At 47.1% G+C, this 21,120-nt stretch overlaps 1 protein-coding gene across 1 annotated transcript in view; it reads right to left on the bottom strand.

Moving 5' to 3' along the window:
* The window catches only part of ITGA9 (integrin subunit alpha 9), a 356,752-nt gene that overhangs the window by 272,639 nt on the left and 62,993 nt on the right, over positions 1 to 21,120 (bottom strand). Inside the window, exons 12-14 of the mRNA XM_059077262.2 lie at positions 17,221 to 17,311; positions 14,953 to 14,998; positions 8,975 to 9,129 (exon numbers count right to left, since the gene is read on the bottom strand). Coding sequence (XP_058933245.1) covers positions 8,975 to 9,129; positions 14,953 to 14,998; positions 17,221 to 17,311 — 292 coding nt within the window. The remainder of the gene's footprint in view (positions 1 to 8,974; positions 9,130 to 14,952; positions 14,999 to 17,220; positions 17,312 to 21,120) is intronic.

The following is a 21,120-nucleotide window of genomic DNA, read 5'->3' on the forward strand; positions in this document are numbered from 1 at the left end:
GGAGACACATCAAAGAACAACAAGGGCAAACCCCTGCCCTCATGGAGATTTCACTCAGAGAAACAGAGGGGCGGCTGAAGCTGACTTCATTCCCAGGCCGCCATACAGTGACCAGTTTTATGGTGCCTACTGGTTCAATAAAACCATGGCCACTGTGGGGTCTGTACTGGGGTGCATCCCCAAAACGGAAACCTCATCACCTTGTGCCTCAAGGTGTAATGCCAGATGGCAGAACCTACTGTGACACAATGTGGGACTTTAAAAAATGGTCACAGTAGAGAACACACATTGGATAAATAAACCCAAAGGGTTTTGCCTCCATTATTTCAGAGTCTGTTAGTTAAGTATGGGACAATGTGTTTTATTAGGTAAATATGGCTTTGGTATTAACAGACCCATTTCATTGCTTTTCTGTCCCACAGAACCCCATTTCAGAGGTCAGCCCCTCCATAACACTTTTTTACGTAACACTATCTTTTAGTTGCTTTCTGGATTCAGGGGAACCTGGTATTTTTTAAGTGAGAGAAAAGGAGCTTCTGTCCCTAAAATGACCAGATGAGACTGCTGAGCAGTGGGAAAGCGGATGACCCAGCCCCTGCCCTGGCTCCACACACCAGCCTCCTAGAAGCTGGGCTCTTGCATCAAAAAAAAATCAGCCTAATGCCTCCTGGCATTTAAGTATGTGAAGCTGGGGCCATGGGGATGGCTCTGGCTTTTAATAGCATCAAAGGGATCAGCCACTAGGGGAGGTACGAAGGAGGAAAGTGACCTGGATTGGCATTCTGTAGCTGCCACAGTGTATATTTTTGATGCATTTAATGGTTTTCCTGGGCCTCTTCCATCTCAGGGACCTTGCCAGGCCAAGCTGGCAGATTCCTGGTCAGCAAGGGCAGGTTTGCCCCAGCTTGTTTATTTCAGCAAACAGCTGATTTCCAAGGCAAGGCTAGATCACCAGAGGTACCTGCGACCTGGATGATCCCAGGAGATATTTTTGGGAAGAGAAGAAAGCACACGGGAAAGTACTTCGATAGAGAAAACATGGGAACCTGTACAAGACTTACATACCTGCTCTGATGGCGACAGTGCAGGAAATGGGGTAGACTCACAGAATGTCAAACCTTTTGGGCAAGCCTAGGGACCATCTAGATCAAGACCCTCGTTTTTCAGTTGAGGAACTGATGGCGCAAGAGGGAACAAGACTTGCTGCAGGCCAGAGAGCAGAATCAGGAACTCTGCTCATCTCCAGTGTTGGGCTATTCTTACAATACTAGTTCTTGGTGCATTTTTTATATTATCAGACAAAAAAACTCACATTCTTGGAATGCACAGACAGCAGAATCAAATGAGTATAGAGATCTGGAGCTGAACTTTGGCTAATTTACTTTCTCCTAATCACAATTTCCCTGAGCAACAGCCAAACAATAAGAAAGAATATGTACAACATAAATGAAGTGAGTTTCCAAGTTCCATTTAGCAGGATGAAGAGTGGAGATGGGTGTTGCTGGAAGATGAGCCAGAAGACCTTGGTGGGGTAACCAATGTGGTGGCAGCAGCTGCTGAGTGGGGTCCCCGCTACAGCCCCCCCACCTGGCCTTCCTCCCAGGTGAGAGAGCTACAGCCACCCTCCCCTGGGTGGGCATGAAGGGTGACCAAGGAGAGAACAGAGGGTTTGAACCATCTCGTCAGCAATGAATGGCTGAGCCCAGAGAAAGCCTGGATGGAAATGAACACAGGAAGACAGAGCAGATAGCATCAGGGCCCCACCCACATCCTCTTGGCTTTTACCATTTCCCTGCTGTCCAGCCCAACTTCCAACTGCCGGCACCTGCATTCCCTTTCCTGAGGGCTTTGGTGGGCATGGCACCCACCCATGGGCATGGCAGGCCAGGAGCACCAAGGACTAAAGCCCCTGGGGGCAGCCCTCAGGAAAGCATGACCCCAGCTCCCTGGTCCTTTGGGTGGGGTAACCGTGAGGTGTGTTCCACACTGGCTCCCAGACTTTGCCAGCAGGATTCTGCTCCTGCCGCCCTGTTACAGTGATAACTTGTTTAATAACACAACCTCTATCCAGCTGCTGTGATGGTTTCTAGTCAACTTGACTAAGCCACGGTATCCAGATATTTGGCCAAACACCTGTCAGGATGTTACGATGAAGGTATTTTTTAGATGGGATTGACATTTAAATCAACAGACTTTGAATAAAGCAGATTACCCTCCAGAATGCAGGTGGGCCTTACCCAATCAGTTGAGGGCCTTAAAACAAAAACACCAAGGTCCCCCCCAAAAAGAAGTGCTGCTTCCAGACTGCCTCTGAGCTATAATATCCATATACACACACCCTCTTGGTTCTGTTTCTCTGGTGAACCCTGACTAATACAGCTGCCTTCCCTTCCTATCTCATGGTCCTGCTTTCCTACCAGTGTTTCCTGGGATCCCCTCCTGAATCAACAATGTGCACTCAAATCCTTGACACAGGCTCTGCTTCTGCAAGAATCTGCATTAAAATGGGGCAAGTCCAGAATGAATTCGACCCTCCATATGTGCCAAGAACTGTGCAGATACTTTACAAACAAACATCAAGCTTAGTTCTCCAAAACCCCATCTCACTGCAGAATTGTTGGCCCAATAGATTCTTCTTGCAACTCAAGGGAGGGGAGAAACAGCTGAGTTACTAACGCCAAGCTGAGGACCACAACCGCTGCTCTGCTATGGGCAGAGTGTACACATGCCAACACACTCACCTACCAGATATTTCTAAAACAAGAAAGCATACAATCAGACAGACCAAATTACCCAATTCACCAAGTGCAATCATTTTGGAAACATTTCCCCTTTTGAACTGCCTACTCAGTGCTTCTCCTTGATTTAAATTTTATTTTGGCATTTTAAATTACACAAAAAGAAGTCAGCACCTTAGCAAAATCTCTCTTCTAGAACAAAACCAGAGACCCATGATGGGAAACCCAGCCTGGGTGAGGAGGTAGCTGCCGGAGTGGCAAGAAGTGTGGACCACCCTAAATCCCTGAGCTCGCTGCTAACAGTTTTGATCAGCCCCCATCCCAAGTGTGTCTAAAAGGGAGCCCCGCCTAAGAAGCAGAGGAAATGCCGGAGAAGCAGCCTGACAGCCCCTTGGCTCGGTGGCCCACCCCATGGGAGCGTGGGAGCAACAGGCTGGTGGAGTTGCTAGTGGCCGCCCTCAGCCCAGTCAGCTGGGGCCAGGGAGGTGCTGGTTCTGATTAGGGCCTGCTCCAACAGTGCACTTCACATCCTCAGCTCTCCTTCTGGCAGCTTGTGTCCCTGCCATGTCGAATGATGTCATCTTGATGGAAAAGCTGATCAGCCCAGAGTTATGCTTCCAGCCTCCTCCTTTCCCTGCCCCCCCAGCTGGTTCCCCAGGGCCCCCCACACCGGCCCGGGCCAGCATCGAGCCAGCTGTCTTGCATCAGCACAGCTCTGGTCGCTCCCAGAGAGTTTTGATTCATTCCCATTCTCCATCAGAACATGATTTCAGCTGTGAAATTCTACTAATAAATCCTCCTTTGACTTACTCTGAGCTTCCCTCGGAGTTCTCCAGGAGAGGGGAAAAAAGGCTATTTCTACTTACCTAACTTTTCTCGCCCTCCCCCAAAGGAATGAGGTGGTAATTAGAATAGGTTCCCCCCCTCCTCATAGAACATGGAGTTGCCTCATTATCCCATCTCCATGCTTCTCGAGAGACGAGAAGGAGCTCAGGGAATGTTCTCTGTGTGCAAATGCTCTCTGGAGTAGAAACGCACCCCTAGGACCAGAGGAAGAGTCTGGGGAAAGCTTGCTGGTGTCAGACTTATTTCTGCCACTGGCTTGCATGACCTTGGTGCCATTTCTCAGGACCTGGGCTCTACTGCTTGTCCAGGGGTAGGGCAGGCCCCCTGCTCACTCACAGCTTCGCCAGGCTATACGAGAGCCACGGCAACATGAGGGAGCTGGGTCAGAGCACAGAACACAACCACTTAGGGCTCAGCCCTGCCTGGTTTCTATTTAGTGCTCTGGGGAGAGTCCAGAATTGCCAGCTTGAGTCTCAGCCTCCAAGGACTGACAAGTGCACTTAGGTTTCAGCCTGGCCGGCAAGTAGGTACAGGCCCAGCCCGCGGGTAAGGGGCAGAGGCCTCTCAGGCGTGGCCTTCACCTGCCTTGCTTATGGCAGCCAGGAGGCTCCCAGGAGCCACATGCTGCTCCCCAGGCCAAGAATGAAGATTAATAAGACTTGAGATGAGCCGAACTCTTGTTTTAAATGGCTTGATGAAATCCGTTATGAGTGTGTTCTGGGGGCTGAGTTGGGCACAGTGTCTGCACCCCAGGATGGAGCACAGGGCTGGCCACACACACTCCATGGGGGCAAGGACCTTGCCTGGCCTGATCCATGCTCTGTGCCCAACACTGGCACAGAGTCTGGCACCTTTCAGAACCTAATAACTATCTGTTGATTGAATGAGCCAACAGGAGTTTCAGTGACTCCCTGTGACGGGTTTAAGAAGCTGCTGCTCTGCTCGGCTGGGACTCTGCAAACCTCATGTCTGCTTTGCCAGTGTCTCTCTGGGAGGCCCTGCAGAGATGGAGAGCTTGAGGGAGGCTGCAAGGCTGGAGGAAGGGAAGGGGCTTCCCATGAGCTTAACCCAGCGACAGTTTTCCATGGAGGCCACCTCCAACAGCAGTTACTTATCGTTTCATTTTTCCCCCACACCTCAGAGCCAGCCTCACTGTACCCCTCTGAGGTACCAGCAGCATCAGCCAGTGTCCCCTCCTCTGAGGTTCAGATGCCAGGTCCGCAAGGTCGCTTCTCCAAGCTTCTAGGTTCTGATGACCCCAAGGAAGTGGTCCACAACATGTATAACCTTTTCCCTTTGCTCCCTTTGACCAGAGGTTCTCAAACCTAAGCCAGCTGCAGGCTTGTTAAAACACATTTTGCGAGCTTCCCTGGTGGTGCAGTGGTTAAGAATCCGCCTGCTAATGCAGGGGACACGGGTTCGAGCCCTGGTCCGGGAAGATCCCACACGCCACAGAGCAACAAAGCCCGTGAGCCACAACTACTGAGCCTGCGCTCTTGAGCCCGTGAGCAACTGCTGAAGCCTGCGCACCTAGAGCCTGTGCTCCACAAGAAGAGAAGCCACCGCAATGAGAAGCCTGTGCACCGCAACAAAGAGGAGCCCCCGCTCGCCACAACTAGAGAAAGCCCACAGGCAGCAACAAAGACCAAACTCAGCCAACAAATAAATAAATTTATATATATATATAAAATTCCTTTAAAACACGTTTTGCTGGGCCCCACCCTCAGAGTTTCCGAATCAGGCAGAATTCACATGTCTAACAAGATTCCATGTACTGCTGTGGCAGCCGGTCTGGGAACCACCTTTGAGATCCCTGGTGCAGACCTAGAAGTGGTCGCTGCTTCCTGCAGTTACTTCCGGGTCCTCCATGACCTGCTTAACTGATTCCAAACGTTCAACGCTCTCTGTTAAAATAACTGGTGTGGTGTCCGTCTTCCTGAAAGGACCCTGCCAAGCTTGGTCACTGGCACCAAGGCAGAGTCACCCCCGTAAAGAACCTCTGTAGTTCCCACGGCATTGCCAGAAGCCACAGCAGCCCCTCTAGTGGCTTGGGTCATCAGCTGGCCCTGAATGTTCTGTGACCAAGTGGGAGCTTTGGTTTTTCCATTACCAACGCAGAAAATGAAGAGGCAAAAGGAGTCCCTTCTCTGTGTGTATGCTTCAGCCCCATCAGGTCCCAAGGGAGAGAAAAAAACCAAAGAGATGACTATAACATCAACCGCTTATGGCCCCCCAAGACAACTCCAGGGTGGTCCCGCAGCTGAAGATGCCAGCAGATATATGCCACTTCTGACAACTGTTCAGAAGTACCTAGCACACAACCGGTGCCTCTTTATTGCACTGCCCAGGCTGTCTTGCCCAAATGCAGCCATTCTGCTGACAGACTCAGCTCTGGATATGCAGACACTGAGAGGTGCCTGGAAGATGCCCACTTGCCAAGCACGCCATGCCAAAACCACCACTAACATGCTCTTGTGCAGCTGCCAGCAGTGAGAGCGAGGAAGGCTTGTAACTGGAGTTCCAGCCCTGGGCTCCCAACGCAGAGGCCTGAGCGATGACACTGAGCTGGCCAGCACTGGCTGCTGGGCCTGGAGGAGCGAGGAGGATGGCTGTGTGCTGAAGGTGCTCCCATCCTTCCTGCATATGGAAATGGGGGACCTTATCTTCCTGGTGGTACAGAACCACGGGGCTGCTTCTATGCTGCACTCCGCCCACATCTGGATCCACCCAGCTACTTTGCCTCCACCTGATTCCTCATCACACCATCACGACTTCCCATCATTGCCTCCTCAAACCCTCTGTATTCCCCTGCCAGCTTATTTTGTGGCAGATTTCTACATTTCTCCCTTTACTGCGAGGACTGAGATACAGCTCATTTCCCTGAATGGCAGGGGAAGGGACAGAAAATGCCGGGGATAGAAAATTTCCTGCTTTGCCCTACGAATACCCAAAGTCTCCAGTTATCATCCTCTTCACGCCTGAATCTTAAATAAATGTGGGCAAACAACCCCTTAGACTGTCAAGGGATGTCTAATTTCATCAATGAACCCCTGTGGTAGATGGAGGGTAAGGAAGTAACCTGCACTGGGGCAGGTGCTCCCACTCAACGTTCCACACCCTAAGGTGGACGTTAGCCAGGTTGCTGCCCATGAAGGCAATACAGGATGTCATCCGACAGCCTGTCTCTTCCATCATACCCCAGCACTGAAGGGCCACTGCTAGCCTGGACCTTAATTATAATTCTGCCTGGAGGTCAATGAAAGGGTCCCCGATGACCAGGGTCAACGAAAGGGGCCCCGGTGACTCGGGTCAATGACTGGGGTTCCAGAAGGATCCACTTGTGGGGGGCAGCATAAGGAGAAACTCACATCTCCTCCTGGCTCAACTCCTGAACCTACAAATCAGAGTTTGCTCTCCCACTGATCTCATATGCTCTGAAATCACTCTTGCTCAAAACTTGCATCTTGGTTTCTTCTCCTCTATTCCTGCTCTACCAACTTACCTCCATTTTCACCACCACAGTGATGTAGTTAATGAGTCTGAAAACTGTGTATGCAGCTTCAGGATCAAAACAGAAACGCCTTCTAATTCCCATTAAAAACTCCGTGAGGACATGGCTGGCCCGTGCAGGCGAACGGTAAATATTTGTCGAATGAACACACACATGAACTATTAATTGCTTGCTTTTCTTAGAGTTGTAGAGTAGTTCTGCTTATTTTTAAACACAACAGAAGTAATCTTCAACTCAACAATTCTTTTAAAATGTTTTACAATGGAGTTCAACTACATCACAAGTTGGTATTGATAAAGGACACACCATCTAATTAGGCAGAGGATATATGAGTCCCAAGACGATCAGAACATTTTTTTCCTACTAGAGACTGTGGTGCCTTAAACAATTAGGGAGGTGGTGGGAAATCATTTTTGGAAAGCAATAGTTTGGAAAGCAATAGTATCATCAGACCAGAATTCAACTCTTGGCTTCACCAAGACCTGTATGATCCGGACCAAGTGTCTTTTTCTCACTGGGTTGCACACAAAAAGTTCGTTAGTCCTCTCTCACTCACCAAGTCCCAAGTTCACAGTAAATTTATATCCAGTTTTGAAATTTCTAAGTTCTTTTTCAAAAATCCATATAAAAAACCAAGGTCTCATTGTTGAGCTTATTCAATCCACCTGAAGATCAAGAGAAATGCCAATGAAACAACCTAGAAGGATTAGCATATTGTTAAATAAGGTAGAGCAGTCAAGGTGTGGCGGAGAAATGGAATAGTGTGTGCACGTGAGCTCTGCGTGTCCGGGCGCCCACATACATGCGCTCCAGAGCAGAACTTCTCAAACTTAAATGTGTACCAGCATCTTGTGGGGATCTTGCTAAATGCAGTTTCTCGTTCAGAGGTTCAGATCAGGGCCTCCAATTCTGCATTTCTAACAAGCTCCCAGGAGATGCTGATACTGCTGGTCCAAGGACTACACAGTGAGTAGGGAGGGGAGACACTCATGACACAAAAACTGTCTAAGAAATTCAATGAGTCCAGGTCCTTAATGGTGGTGGTGTTTATTGTTTGGAGTTTTTTTTTTTTCATTTTCCTGGAACTCTACTTTCTATTATTCAATGTCTTTCAAGTTAAAACAAAAGACCTCTTAATCTGCACAGCTGCTCCAGATTCATTTCCTTCAGGTGATCACACACTTTGAATTCTAATCTACACTGATCCTATCTCGTTCCAGGACTTGGCCCAGTCTCTGGAGCTCGGCCAGCAAGTCGCCTTCTCCCAGTCAGAGAAACGGCAGGGACAGCTTCCACTGGCCAGGGTTCACCTGCCCCTTCTCCAACACCTGAGGCTAACAAAGCAGCTTCCCTACCTTTTGGAAGCCTGAGAGCCTTTGTAAAATGCAGCAATCCAAATCCCACCACCCATCCTCGGTCTCTGATTTCACAGTAAAGAACACAAGCCCCTGACATCTGACTGGTGTTGCGAGCCCAAGGGAGAGCCTCCAAAGTCCCACCACTTCTTTTTTCTAACTGCATGGAATGTTCCAGAAGGGCCAGGCTATTTACTGCATTTCCACAAGCCCCACCACCTATCCCACCCGTGGCCCAGTGAGGTTTCAGTCTGCTCCATGGACATTTGGAGAAAGGATGCTTAGAGTCAAATATTATTTGTCTGAGAGCTAGAGGTTGCAATGAATTGGAAAAACAATGGTAAGAAAAGAAGAGGCGGAACCTCAGGGGAAAGGGCATCTAGCCTGTGGGGCCTACTGCCTACAAAACCAGCTGGGATGCACAGCGGGAGGGAACCCCAGAAACATCCCCTGGCTGCCCACGACCCCACATGCCCACTCCAGCTAAGAAGGCTATGCTGAGCGCTGACTTGGTGGCTCTTTACCTATTTCTCCCGGAACGTGCTTGCCGTGGAAGCTAAAGCAGGCGGTGACATTCAGGCAGTTCACAGGCTGCTGGCCATCGTGACACTGGGGCGCCGTGATGTTGATGGAGGTGGGGAGGAAGATGGAGACATCCACCGTGATGACAGGTCTCGCCCTACAGGTCAAGAGGCAGGTGACTTAGTCACGGTGAAGAGCAGCACTCAGAACCAAATGAGAACTAAACCAACAGGACAAATCCCAGGGCTTCAGCCCAGCCTCTAATTAAAGTGTGAAATAGCCCAAGAGAGAATGGCCAGGGTGCTCTGCAAATCCTTTTCTCCAGTTTCTCAGCTTACTTCCCAATAAATGAATGGTTATCTTCCCAATAATGAAGGCAAGTTAGTTGTTAACAAAACACATCTATCTGCTTGAAGCTGTAAATGAACCACCAGATGTTGAAAAATTATTTAAAATTTCACCAGTTAAGTTCTGATTTCCATTATATTAGGAAGATAGGAATAGATTTAAGAGGCAACCCTATAGGAGATGCCGTGACTCAAGAAATAGATACACAAGCAGGAATTCCCCAAAGCATTTACTGCCATTACAAGCATGAACTGCAAAGCCCCACCCAGTGGGTCAAACCTACTCTCTTCATTTACTCCCATCAATTCATTAAGTATTTTTCTAAAAGACCTTGATGCATGGAGTCCCAGCTGGTAACAGCAAAGCACTTTAGAGATGAAGAAATCAACCTGCCTGGTGGTGGGACCAAGTGAAACCCAATAAACAACCACACTCCTCTCACCGACAGGGATCACCCCCCAGGGCCTGATGGATGGACTCCATCCATCATTGCTGGCCTTCTGGGGACTCCCCGGGGGTTCCCCAACAGAAGTAGAGAGTGAATCACACCATTTTGCTCTTGTTGCAAACATCTGCTGAGGGATGGTTCACCTAAGCTATGGCTTAACCTTCTCCCCTCCAGGCCTCACAAAAAGACCCTTTTACCTCCAAGAAGCCCCAGCCTTCACGCCACTGGGGTGACATAACAAGATTAAGGGGCATTAGCAGCTTGAGAACAATGACCTCACTTGTGTTTAGTGATCCCACCAAGAGCATCCAGGGGGACAAGACAGATGGAAACCAGGACCAACACCAACTCTGAGAAAAGAAAGCGTTAAGGAAAACCTCAGAGAAAAAAGGAAACGAGGAGCTGCATGGCCCAGATGGGGTTAGGGGATTTCACTATTGCCAGCACTGCCTTGAGACGTGGGTCAAGAGAGGAACAGCTGTGACAGGTAGAAGGGAACTGCAGGATCCCAGAGCAGATACACCTGTAGGTCTAACGGAAGTCAGACAACAGCGCTGCCTGGAAGAAATCCAATATCGGGTTTTCCAACTTCCTTCTGGGTTCATCCTTAGAAAATGCTCGAGTGTTCCTTAGCACCCCTGGCACTTGGATGTCTTCCTTCTCTGTATTCCCGGCACTGAGTTCACACCTCACCTCACCTACTAACTAAGGTCACTGTCCATTTCCAAACCTGCCCCACCTGCCCTGTAGGCCCTCCGAGGGGGGTGGGAATCCTGGTGAGTGCATCCTGATATTCCCAGGAGATTAAGTGTTCAAAAACGCTTGTTATATGAACTTACTTACAAAACAGAAATAGAATCACCGATGTAGAAAACAAACTTATGGTTACCAGGGGGGAAAGGGTGGGAGGGATAAATTGGGAGATTGGGACTGACATATACACACTACTACATATAAAATAGATTACTAATAAGGACCTACTGTATAGCACAGGGAACTCTACTCAATACTCTGTAATGGCCTATATGGGAAAAGAATCTTAAAAAGAGTGGATATATGTATATGTATAACTGATTCACTTTGCTGTACACCTGAAACTAACACAACACTGTAAATCAACTATACTCCAATAAAAATTAAAACAAACAAACAAACAAAAAACCTTGTTAAATGAGTGAAACCTCCTCTCCAGGCCAAGGGATTGAAAACCACAGGAGGAGCCAAAGTTTCACAAAACAGGGCATCCACCCTGTGAGAGCCCCAGCTGCCCATGTGTCCTGCCAGTCATTGCACAGAAGCAGCCCAGGCCCTCCTATCACCCCAGGGCCCCCTCGTGGGGAGGATGCCTCCTCTCCTGGCAGAGCCTGGCAGGGGAAGGTGAGGTGAGCAGGAAGCAGAAGTGAGTGGTACAGACAAAAGGACCTCCATGAGCCATTGTTAAAAAAAAAAAAAAAAAAAAAAAAAAACCACAATCCTTTGAAATGACAGACCAGGACCTTCACAAGCACATCTCCAACATCCATCAGATCAGTTCCCTCAAGCCTTTCTGTTTCAACTCCAAGTATTGTTTTTGGACCAGGAAAAACCCAGAAATCTTTCATAAGCCTCTCTGATCACTTCCTTTGATCTTCAATGGCATTAACACCAGGCGCCTATCACCCTAACACCAGACCTGCCCTCCCGAGCTAATCCCAGAGAACAAACTTCCCGAGGGCAGAGCTTGGCCAACCCACACCGCTGGGGGACTGGAGACTGGGTTTCACAATCTGAGATGAAAGCAAAGGGGTACCCAAAGACAGCACCGCAAATGTGCTTGAGACTTTAAAGAAGCTGGTGGCTGGAATACTTTTTTAAAAATTGAAATATAGTTGATTTACAATGTTGTGTGAGTTTCAGGTGTACAACAAAGGGATTCAGTTACACATATACATATATCTATTCTTTTTCAGATTCTTTTCCCTTATAGATTATTATATGATATTGAGTAGAGTTCCCTGTGCTATGCAGTAGGACCCTGTTGGTTATCTATTTTATATATAGTAGTGTGTATATATTAATCGTAAACTCCTAATTTATCCCTCCCCCCACCCTTCCCCTTTGGTAACCAGAAATTTGTTTTCTATGTCTGTGATTCTATTTCTGTTTGGTAAGTAAGTTCATTTGTATCATTTTTTTAGATTCCACCTATAAGTGAGATATGGTATTTGTCTTTCTCTGCCTGGCTTACTTCACTTAGTACGATCATCTCTAGGTTTATCCGTGTTGCTGCAAATGGCATTATTTCATTCTTTCTTATAGCTGAGTAATATTCCAGTGTATGTATATATATATATATATATATATACATACCACATCTTCTTTTTCCATGGAATACTTCTTCCTGATGCTTCTTGGATAGTTCAAATTCCGATATTTGATTTGATCCTGATATTTAACTTCGAGGTAAATAATGAAACTAGTCAGAATACTTTCTGATGTGGTGTTGCTCCAGTGACCCTGGCCTTCTGTGGGGTCGTGTTGCTTGCAGGGCAGAGACAGGGGGGACACATAATGAGCCCGCACCCTGGTGAAGGTGTTAGACCACTAACTGGGATATCCCCAAAGCCATCCATTACTCCAGGGAGCTACTTCATGTCTCAAGAGGTCAATGCACAGAGCAGAATGAATGAGGGAATGGGTTACAGTGAGCTCGGCACCCCTACGTACCCCTGCAATGGCTGTCACGGCCTTCCACGGACCTCCCCGTCCAAGCCGTTGCTCCTGGCCCTGCTCCTAAAGCCTCCCCTCCCCAGGAGTGCTTCCAGGCGTTCTCTTCCATGGACTCTACATCTGGCCCCATTAGAGTTCACCTCATCCGATTCAACCCTCCATCCCAGGTTGGGGGCCTGTGGTCTCCCATCCACGTGTCACTGCCTCGCTTTATGTTTACACCCATGTGTGAGCAAACCCCTGGGGAGGGCTGTCCCTCACATCAGAGGACAGAAGGAGACAAGCCCCTCTGGGTTAGAGCTCACAGCTACAAGCTTATAAAATACAAGAATGATGAAAAAGCAGAACCTATGAGATGTGCCTTTTGTGCCAGAGGCTCCCAGTTTGGAGAGGGCCTGGTTTCCATTAAGAGAAGTGGGGGAACATGTTTTATTCAAGGGGAATCCTGAGAAGCCAGGGCACGCTGCTCAGAAGAGTGAGGAGAGGGAAAATGACTTCGTGAGGGCACCAGCCAGAGCCCTGGCTTCACAAGTCCAACCGCAACCATCTGGAGCTATGAAAGCTGTTCCACCTGAAAAACTACCAACCCTGAAGAAGGGTGATAAAGTAGAAATCCAGTCCCGTGGGAGTAATTAAAGGACCCATCTTACTGAAGTCACCACCCGAGGGACACAACCACCACCTTCAAATACTGAAGGGCTGTTATATGGAAGATAGGGGACTAAGAAGCAGACTTTGAGGCAGGCAAATTAAACCCAACTGATGTCAGAATTGCTAACAGTTATTGAGCACTTAAACCAGGCACTGTTCTAGCTCACTGAGCTCTCATAAGAACTTATGATACCTAGTGAGGTAAGTACTATTATTGCCTTTTTAACAGATGACAATCCTGAGGCAGAGGTTACCAGACTTGCCCAGGAAACTCACCTTGTAAGGGCAGAGTTAGGGTTTGACCCCAGACCACCTGGCCCCAGAGTTTACACTCTTAACCTTAAGGCTATTCTGCCTCTTTAACAATTTAACATTTGTCGGCGGGGGGTGGGGGGGGGGTGGATGTCATGTTAAATTTATTCATTTCATTTCCAACATGATTGGCCATGTTAAGCCAACTCTTAGGAAAGAACGAACTTGAAAGCCAAAGGCCCTTGAGGCTGTGTGTCTTGATGAGAAAATATGATCCAAGTCTCTGTCTAGAGCATCCCTAGGGTGTTGTTCATCATCTTTTCTAAATCCTTAGAATATTTATTATCTACACTGTTCATATAGCACCTATCACATATTTCATTATATAGCTGAGGTTTTATGATGTATTTATGGCTTGCTTTAACTAATCTCCTTAGTGTAGAATGGACAATGCCTGAAATATTACGCTTCTCCACAATCCTCTGCCCATTGTGGTGCTCAATAAATGAGTAGTGGTTGATATCAGAAGTATTATAATCCCTGGAGTAGCAGAGTCATTTCTGACTCAGAAATTTTATGATCATCATCTTGAAAAAGTAAGTTACACATGGATTTTCTTAAAGACAATTCTGACTGCTGCCAACATGACAAACCTTAAAATTAGCATTTGTCAGTTAAGTGTGTGCAAAGTAACTAGCTTGAACAATTTAACATTTTTCATTACCTGTGGGTGAACTGGTCCCCTCAGAAGTTACTAATCCCCACCCTGGGCACTACGTCCTTCTAGAGGAGGCTGTGTGGTCCTGTGGTGGAGACTCAGAGGAAGGCCCTGCTGAATGACAGGAATCTAGGGTGTGGAAATCCATGGCCTCTGGGATCCCTTCCAGCTCTAAGATCCTACTAGCCTAATTTAGAAAGTTCTGAAATCAGGTTGTTAACAAAACCTATGAGTTGGCTCCCGTTCCAAAGTGTAATGTTGCTTTCTCTGAGTCACAGACAGAAATACTTGGAGAGGGTTCATGGGTGGGCCGGCAGCCCGCTGGCCTTTGCAGGAGAGATCCAGACTGCATGGGCTTCACAGCGAGGACCGGGCCTGAGCTCATGTCCCTCACCCTCTGCTGCCACCAAAGAATGAGGGGGCAGGAGGCTCCCAAGCCCTGGGCGGCTGGGGACTACAAGGTGGGGAAGCCGGGCTGAAGGGTGCAGGGATGAAGAGATGGGATAGAGCAGTGTCACGGCGCCCACAGGAAATGATGCCATGTGTAGAGCACAACTGTGGAAGGGATTGTGCACGGCAAAAGGCAAAAACCCCAACTCTTCCTAGAAACTCCAGGGATGCTATCCTCTCACACACGTAAACCACTCAAGGCCCACCGGCTGGAAACCCTGGGATAGAGGATAACAAGAATGAAAAACAAAGGCAGCATTCGCACTTAGCAAGCACCTCTGCCTGCAAGGAACAGGGCAGAGTGACTGCTGACTAATGATGAATAACTCCCCTGGGCCCCCCTCCCCCACCAAATTCCATCCCTCACCCACGAAGAGCCAAGAGGAAAGAGAGAAGCATCTCACCTTAGGAGAACCACACTGTCCGACATGAAAGCTCCAATAGTTACATCTGAAAACCACAAGTTTACAGATTGAGAAACTTGCTGAAGCCCATTTCACCCACCCGCTGTCAAGGGGCTCCATGGCAATGGAGGCCAGCCTCAAGGTCAGGGGGCCCCCCCTGGGCTCTGAAATGACTTTGTAGGAGTTAGAGCCACACTGCCCCATATGGCAGTCAATCACCAGATGTTCCTGCTGAGACCCCAAAACGTGCTGGTCTGCACTGGGATGTGCTGTATGTGTAAGACAGGAAACAATTTTAAAGACCTAGTACCAAAAAACATTAACGATCTCATTAATAATTTTTATTTTGATTGTATGTTGAGATGATAATGTGTTAGATACATTGGGCTAAATTAACATTATGAAAATTAATTTCACCTGTTTCTTTTTATCTTTTTAGTGGTTACTAGAATATTTTAAATTATGTAAGTGGCTCACATTATATTTCTTTTGGACATCAGGGAAAGAGAGAGGGGGACACTTGGAATTAAATGACTCTTGGGAAAAGCTCTAAGTTCTGTAGAACACGTGAATCATCTCCGCTTCACCCCTCACTCTATGTGACCCCAGAGTCTCTCTGTGTCCTTGTCTGCACAATGGAGATAATTATCCCCACTGACTTCTTCAAAAGTTGACAATATTTCATAATATTTAAATCAGAATATATTTATTACACACTTGTTCAGTATACTTATTAAATATGTTAAATCAGATATTAAAATCAGAAAACTCATGGAAATACTTGGCAAACTATAAATCAAGACAAGTCTTAGCTGGTAATGTTTATTCCAGCTAAATTAAATAAAAAATTTAATTTAGGAAGTATGCATTCATCCAACAGCTCTCTGTCTTTCCTCCCCTCAAATATAAACCTCTCAGTCCTGTGGTTCCCATGACTACTTCACAGAACCAAGCATCTGAATCCCTACATCTACACGACGTCCTCATTAAGGAAAAACAAAGAGCATATCTGTGGATTGCAGGGCTGCTAAAATTTCTGCACTTGGGTATGCTTGTTAATTTTGCTATTTTCTAATAGCCTTTTAAAATTGCCTGGATATTTGAAAATAAAAGACCTGACGCACTTGCCATTTCTTTTAGGAAAAATGCAAGATAGGAAATCCACATCCGTCGTGGAGTGTGACCATACCTGCTCACCGTGCAACTACAGAGAAGCAGCCTGGGTCCCCGTCCACAATGATGTGGTCTCTGGTGCCCTTAGTTCTCTGAGGCTCAGTATCCTTGTCTGTAAACTGGGGAGACACCCCCATCTTTAGCTACCTATGGGATAACTATATGATGTACATTGCACGGGGAAGCATTCTGCACATATTAGAGTGCTAAACCAATGGTAGGTATTATTTAGGGATGGCTACAAATTGCCCAGAACAAGAACCGCTTTCTCAAACCTAAAAAGACTCATACAAGATTGCATTCATTTTCACAGATCCTTCTGAGGCATTTTAAATGGAAAGAAACACTTTCTCAAGATAGCAAAATGACCTAGAGTTTCCGGGACATTTCTTCTGAATTCCATGATGATTTGGGTTTTTTCCAAATTCTTCTCTTTGTTTCCTCACCTCACCTACTCCATCCCCTTCAGGCAGCAAAGGAACTGCTACTCCATTGCCCAGTCAATTTTACCTCCACCGGATATCACTTGGGATTGGGGTTTGAAATCGTACATTTTTATTTAATCAGTCTCAGTCACAACAAGGCATTAATTAACCCTGAAGACAAGCCAGCCAGCCTTGAATGGTGAAGGTCTGTTTTGTCCGTCAGGGAGATGACATGGTTTTCTTCCTGCTCCAAGTGTTTCTCTCAATACTCGTCTTATGGCAGGGGTGGGGGTGGGGGTTTGCTCATTGCCTTCTTCATTCTCGAGAGGAAGACGCCTCTGAATATGCTCAAATATCAAGGCAAACATGAAGCTTCACTAGTTATCATTTTAAATGTGGGGAGTGTTTTTGGTCTTTATCAGAAAGACTTGCCACAGAAATCACTGCAAAAATCCACCTTCCTGGTGCTTAAACCCTTTGGAGTAGAACATTTTAAAACAGAAAAATAAACTTTAACACTACTTTCATCTTAAAAGTCAAACACCAAGCAAAATACCTTATTCTACTGTATGAATTTTCCTAATCCTAAATCCAGGTCACATCTGTGATCACACTTACCAGACTGGTTATCTTTGCTTATCTCATATGCTTTTAAAGAAAAATAGCTTACCGGGATAGCCATTTCCATCCATATCAATGCCTCCTGATATGGACTGACCAAACATCCGCAGGACCGGACTTATCTTCCGCCCAGAAAGTTTCTGAAACAGATAATAGAGAGACTGAGTCACCAGAAGGAGCGCGGTCACAAATAAGAACCAGTGACTGCTTTAGGGCAGCTTCCCTAGGACACCTGGTCTTGGAGTTGTTCAAAGAAAAAAATCATAGTCTGAATTTTATCGGGGCAGGGGGTGGGGGGCTTTAGCAGGCAGTTGAAGACCACGCACACCTTTATTATTACTTGCCTTAGTCAAATGTCACCATTTAAAATTTTTTCTAAGCTCAGTGCTAATGAAAAAGCCACCTAGATGAGTGTGTTAGTGCTTTGATGTGTTGAATGAAGTTCCAAATGGATTGAGGTTAACTTCCATATCTAAGGGAGGTTCTCTTTTGTGTTTATACAGGTATAGCTGGCTGAAATTCTAAGAACATATTGTCCTTATATCTCTCTACCCAAACATGTACTAAACATGGAACACTCCTAAGAGGCACACGTCATCTGTTCCCTAGGTGGACAGGAATTAGCACGACAGCTCTCGATCAAACCAACCAAAAGATCTACAGGCTCCTGAGCATCACAGACAGGATGAAACAGCTCTACCTAGTACATCTACAACTCCATGGTCCTGAACCTTTTACAAACTGTAGGAAATCCAAAAACTTAGCTGAAGCCACCCTTCTTCCTAAAAGGCAGCCTTCAACCGACCATTCATCACTGACAGCTCCTCTGCCACAGGGCACACGAGCATCTGTACTTACCTCTCCTTTATCATTAAGTTCAACAGATGCTAACACAACACATGCTGTGTTGGTCCAAGAATATTCATTGTACAACCAGCCTTTGTCACATATCCATGCTTGTGTGGCACAGTTCCTCACAAAGATATCAAACTTACTGAATCAGAAAAGTGCCATGTTCTGGGATCTGACCTGTTCTTTCTTCCCTTCCTCTAAACAGTCTCCCTGGGGAGGCTTCCCTCCCAAGGCCCTCGATGTAGATGGTAAGCGAAATGCTTTGTTTTCATGCCACACAGCAACCTCCATGTCAGAACCAGGTTTACACATAGTCGTGGCTCACTAGGGACTTTCTTGCCTTATCCTTTTCCTCACTGAGTCATCCTGCAAAGAAGTCACAAGTATGGGGAGGAGGTGTTCCTACAGGTTTACAGATGGAGACAGCAGGGACTCCCCCACCCTGCAGCGGCCAATAACTGCAAATAACCCTCTGCCTGCCACCTCAGTGAAACCATCCAACAGGAAATGTGCAAGCATCAAAGCACAAATCAGAACACTGTAGGGAAACACTGAAGAAGTGTTTCTTGATAACAGGCAGAGCCCCACATCCCCGATGGCTCTGTCTAAGGAAACACGGATGTGCATCTGCACGTTTCTTAAAAGTCACGTCTTGAAGCAGACCATCTCAGCTCTGAGGTCCAATGATGCGAGCAGCAGCTTGCCCTGGGTTTGCATTTCTAAGGTATGCTGTGGCTGAGACAAGCAGGGAAGAGTGAAGGGGTGGTCCTTTCGGGGGTGGCAATGCAGGCTTAAGTTATCCCACAGACATCTGCAGGCCATTAGGCCATAAAGCCAGGAAGATAAGTCTGCTCGATGCTAATAACTCTAAATGAAAACCAGGAGCCTTGGGAAACCTCCACTTCACCAGGTTTACATGCGGTGTCCTGATGGCAGGAGAAAGATCACAGGGGCCGCCGTGACATGCCCGGAGGGCTCTCAAATTGAGAAAGGCGCACAACGATCTTAAAATCAACACTTTTCATGGTAAACTCGAGAAAGAGGAATGAGTTACAGAGTTATATGGAAGAACTTTAGACCCTGATCTCACAATGCATCCAGCAGAAATAACACCAATCTGGGCCAAAGAAAAGCGATTCCCTTGCCCAGACTTGTTTCTGACTTCCTCCTGTAGTTCACCCACACAATGCCCGCTCTGTCCAGACCTGGGCCCTGGAGAGAACCTGGCGTTAACGGATTTTTCTTCCTTTAAAATCACAAACCTTATCACATATATATTAGGAGTCTGGAAACGTGTAATCATGGTTGTTTCTTTTTTTCTTTTTTTTTTTAAAGAGCCCCAAACCACTTCTCTTTGTTAGAGATAATGAGCCAGGCTGCGTGCTGACAAAGGCAGGACGGGCCCAGCTGCTGATCCCCGCTTCCTACTAAAGACAATCCACGCTGACCACAAAATTTATACCTCAGTTCTCTGCAGGGAGTCCACCCAGCAACACAACAAACACAAGAGGGCCGCCAGAGGAGGGGAAGCTGGGGGTCTCTCACAGGCTGCCTCTCTGTGTGATTAGCTTCCCAGGTCCGAGAACAAGCTTCCAGGAGGAAGCGTGGAGAGTGACCTCGATGGCGGCACAAGGATGGCTGCTCCCTGGATGACTTTCAGCTTGTGACAGTGGGAACAGCGTCCCTGACCCAGGGTAGAGCAGTCCCTGGGACACGGATGTGGCCCCCAAACTGCTCAGAGCCCTCTTCCTCCTGCCACCTCAGCTAAATCCTCTAGGAGTTTATTCCCACCATTACTCATTGCTAACGCACAGAGGATGGCCCATGTAGATAAATGCCCCTCACAGTATATATGCCTCACAGACAAATAAGCTTCCATAGTTCTGAGTTTTCCAACTGAGCTTCCCTGAGCGTTCCTTTTTCCCGATGTGGAGTTGAGGGCGGTGGTTGCAGTAAGAGGGTCGGGAGTCAGACTGGCAAATGTTCATGGTCAAATTGCCATTTCCTAGCTGGTGACCACGGGCATGTTAATTAACCTCCCTGGCCTGGAGTCACCCCGTAAATAAAAGGTGGATAACCAAGGTGCCCATCTCACAGGGCTATTCTGAGGACTGAAGGCGAGAGGGCAGAGCAGGCGCTCAGGAAGCATCCCTGCTCTCGCTAGCACCTCCCTTCGCATCTGCCTCTTGCAAGAGTCACGGAGCCGAGCACGAGGCCCAGCAGAGGGAATCTGGGCTCAAGTGGCAGCAAACCAGCCAGCCCTCAACGCTTCATTAGCTAACTCATATCTGCTGCAGGAAAAACAATTAGGAACATACACCTTGAACTTACACATATGCATTGCCTCTTAAAATCAACTTGCAAAGCCTTTTCTTACCTAGGGACTTTAGTACATGGACAGCTTTTGATACTTTCCTATTTCATGTTATAGAACACTTTATAAGAACAGGACTCAGTTCAAAGTTTTGTTTCCTTCGCAATAATCAAGATACAAGGCAAGCTTCTTGGTGACGAGAAATGTCAGCATGAATAGGAGGCGGTAAGCACGTAGTAAATGTTCAGTAAATCAGCAGGTGCTGATTGGAAATTTCTCGACATGTGCTCTGTCCCTTTCTGTTGCTGACCCACTGGGAGAAAGACCTAGGCCTGTACTATTCTACATGCAGACATCCACAAACATCCTGACCATGCTTCTGTCCAGAGAGTGACTTCCTTTTTTCCCAGGGGCTGGGCTTGACACCATCAGCAAGACTGAACTCCAAGCTGATATGGCAAAAAAAAGAACTCACCACTTCCACGTTCCCAAGTCTGGGGCACGAGGCCAGGGCTGTGACCAGCTCCCCGTTTTAATGCTAACTGTGACAAAAGCCCTGTGACAGCTTTCATGTCCCTCCTCCATGGACCACTGTTTTTCTAGACTATATTTTACAAGATATTCCTTTGGCTTAGCACAGATGGTTGACAAAGCAGTAACCAGAAAAAGAAAAAACCAATCCACCTCTTCTTACATAAATCATTGTAACTCTGGCTAAGAATTTGGATCTTATCTTTTGTAGGCAGAATGCCTCCCTGGATATGAGCAAACTCAGGAGTTTAT

The sequence above is a fragment of the Kogia breviceps genome, chromosome 10 (assembly GCF_026419965.1).
Source record: "Kogia breviceps isolate mKogBre1 chromosome 10, mKogBre1 haplotype 1, whole genome shotgun sequence".
Classification (NCBI taxonomy): Eukaryota; Metazoa; Chordata; class Mammalia; order Artiodactyla; family Physeteridae; genus Kogia; species Kogia breviceps.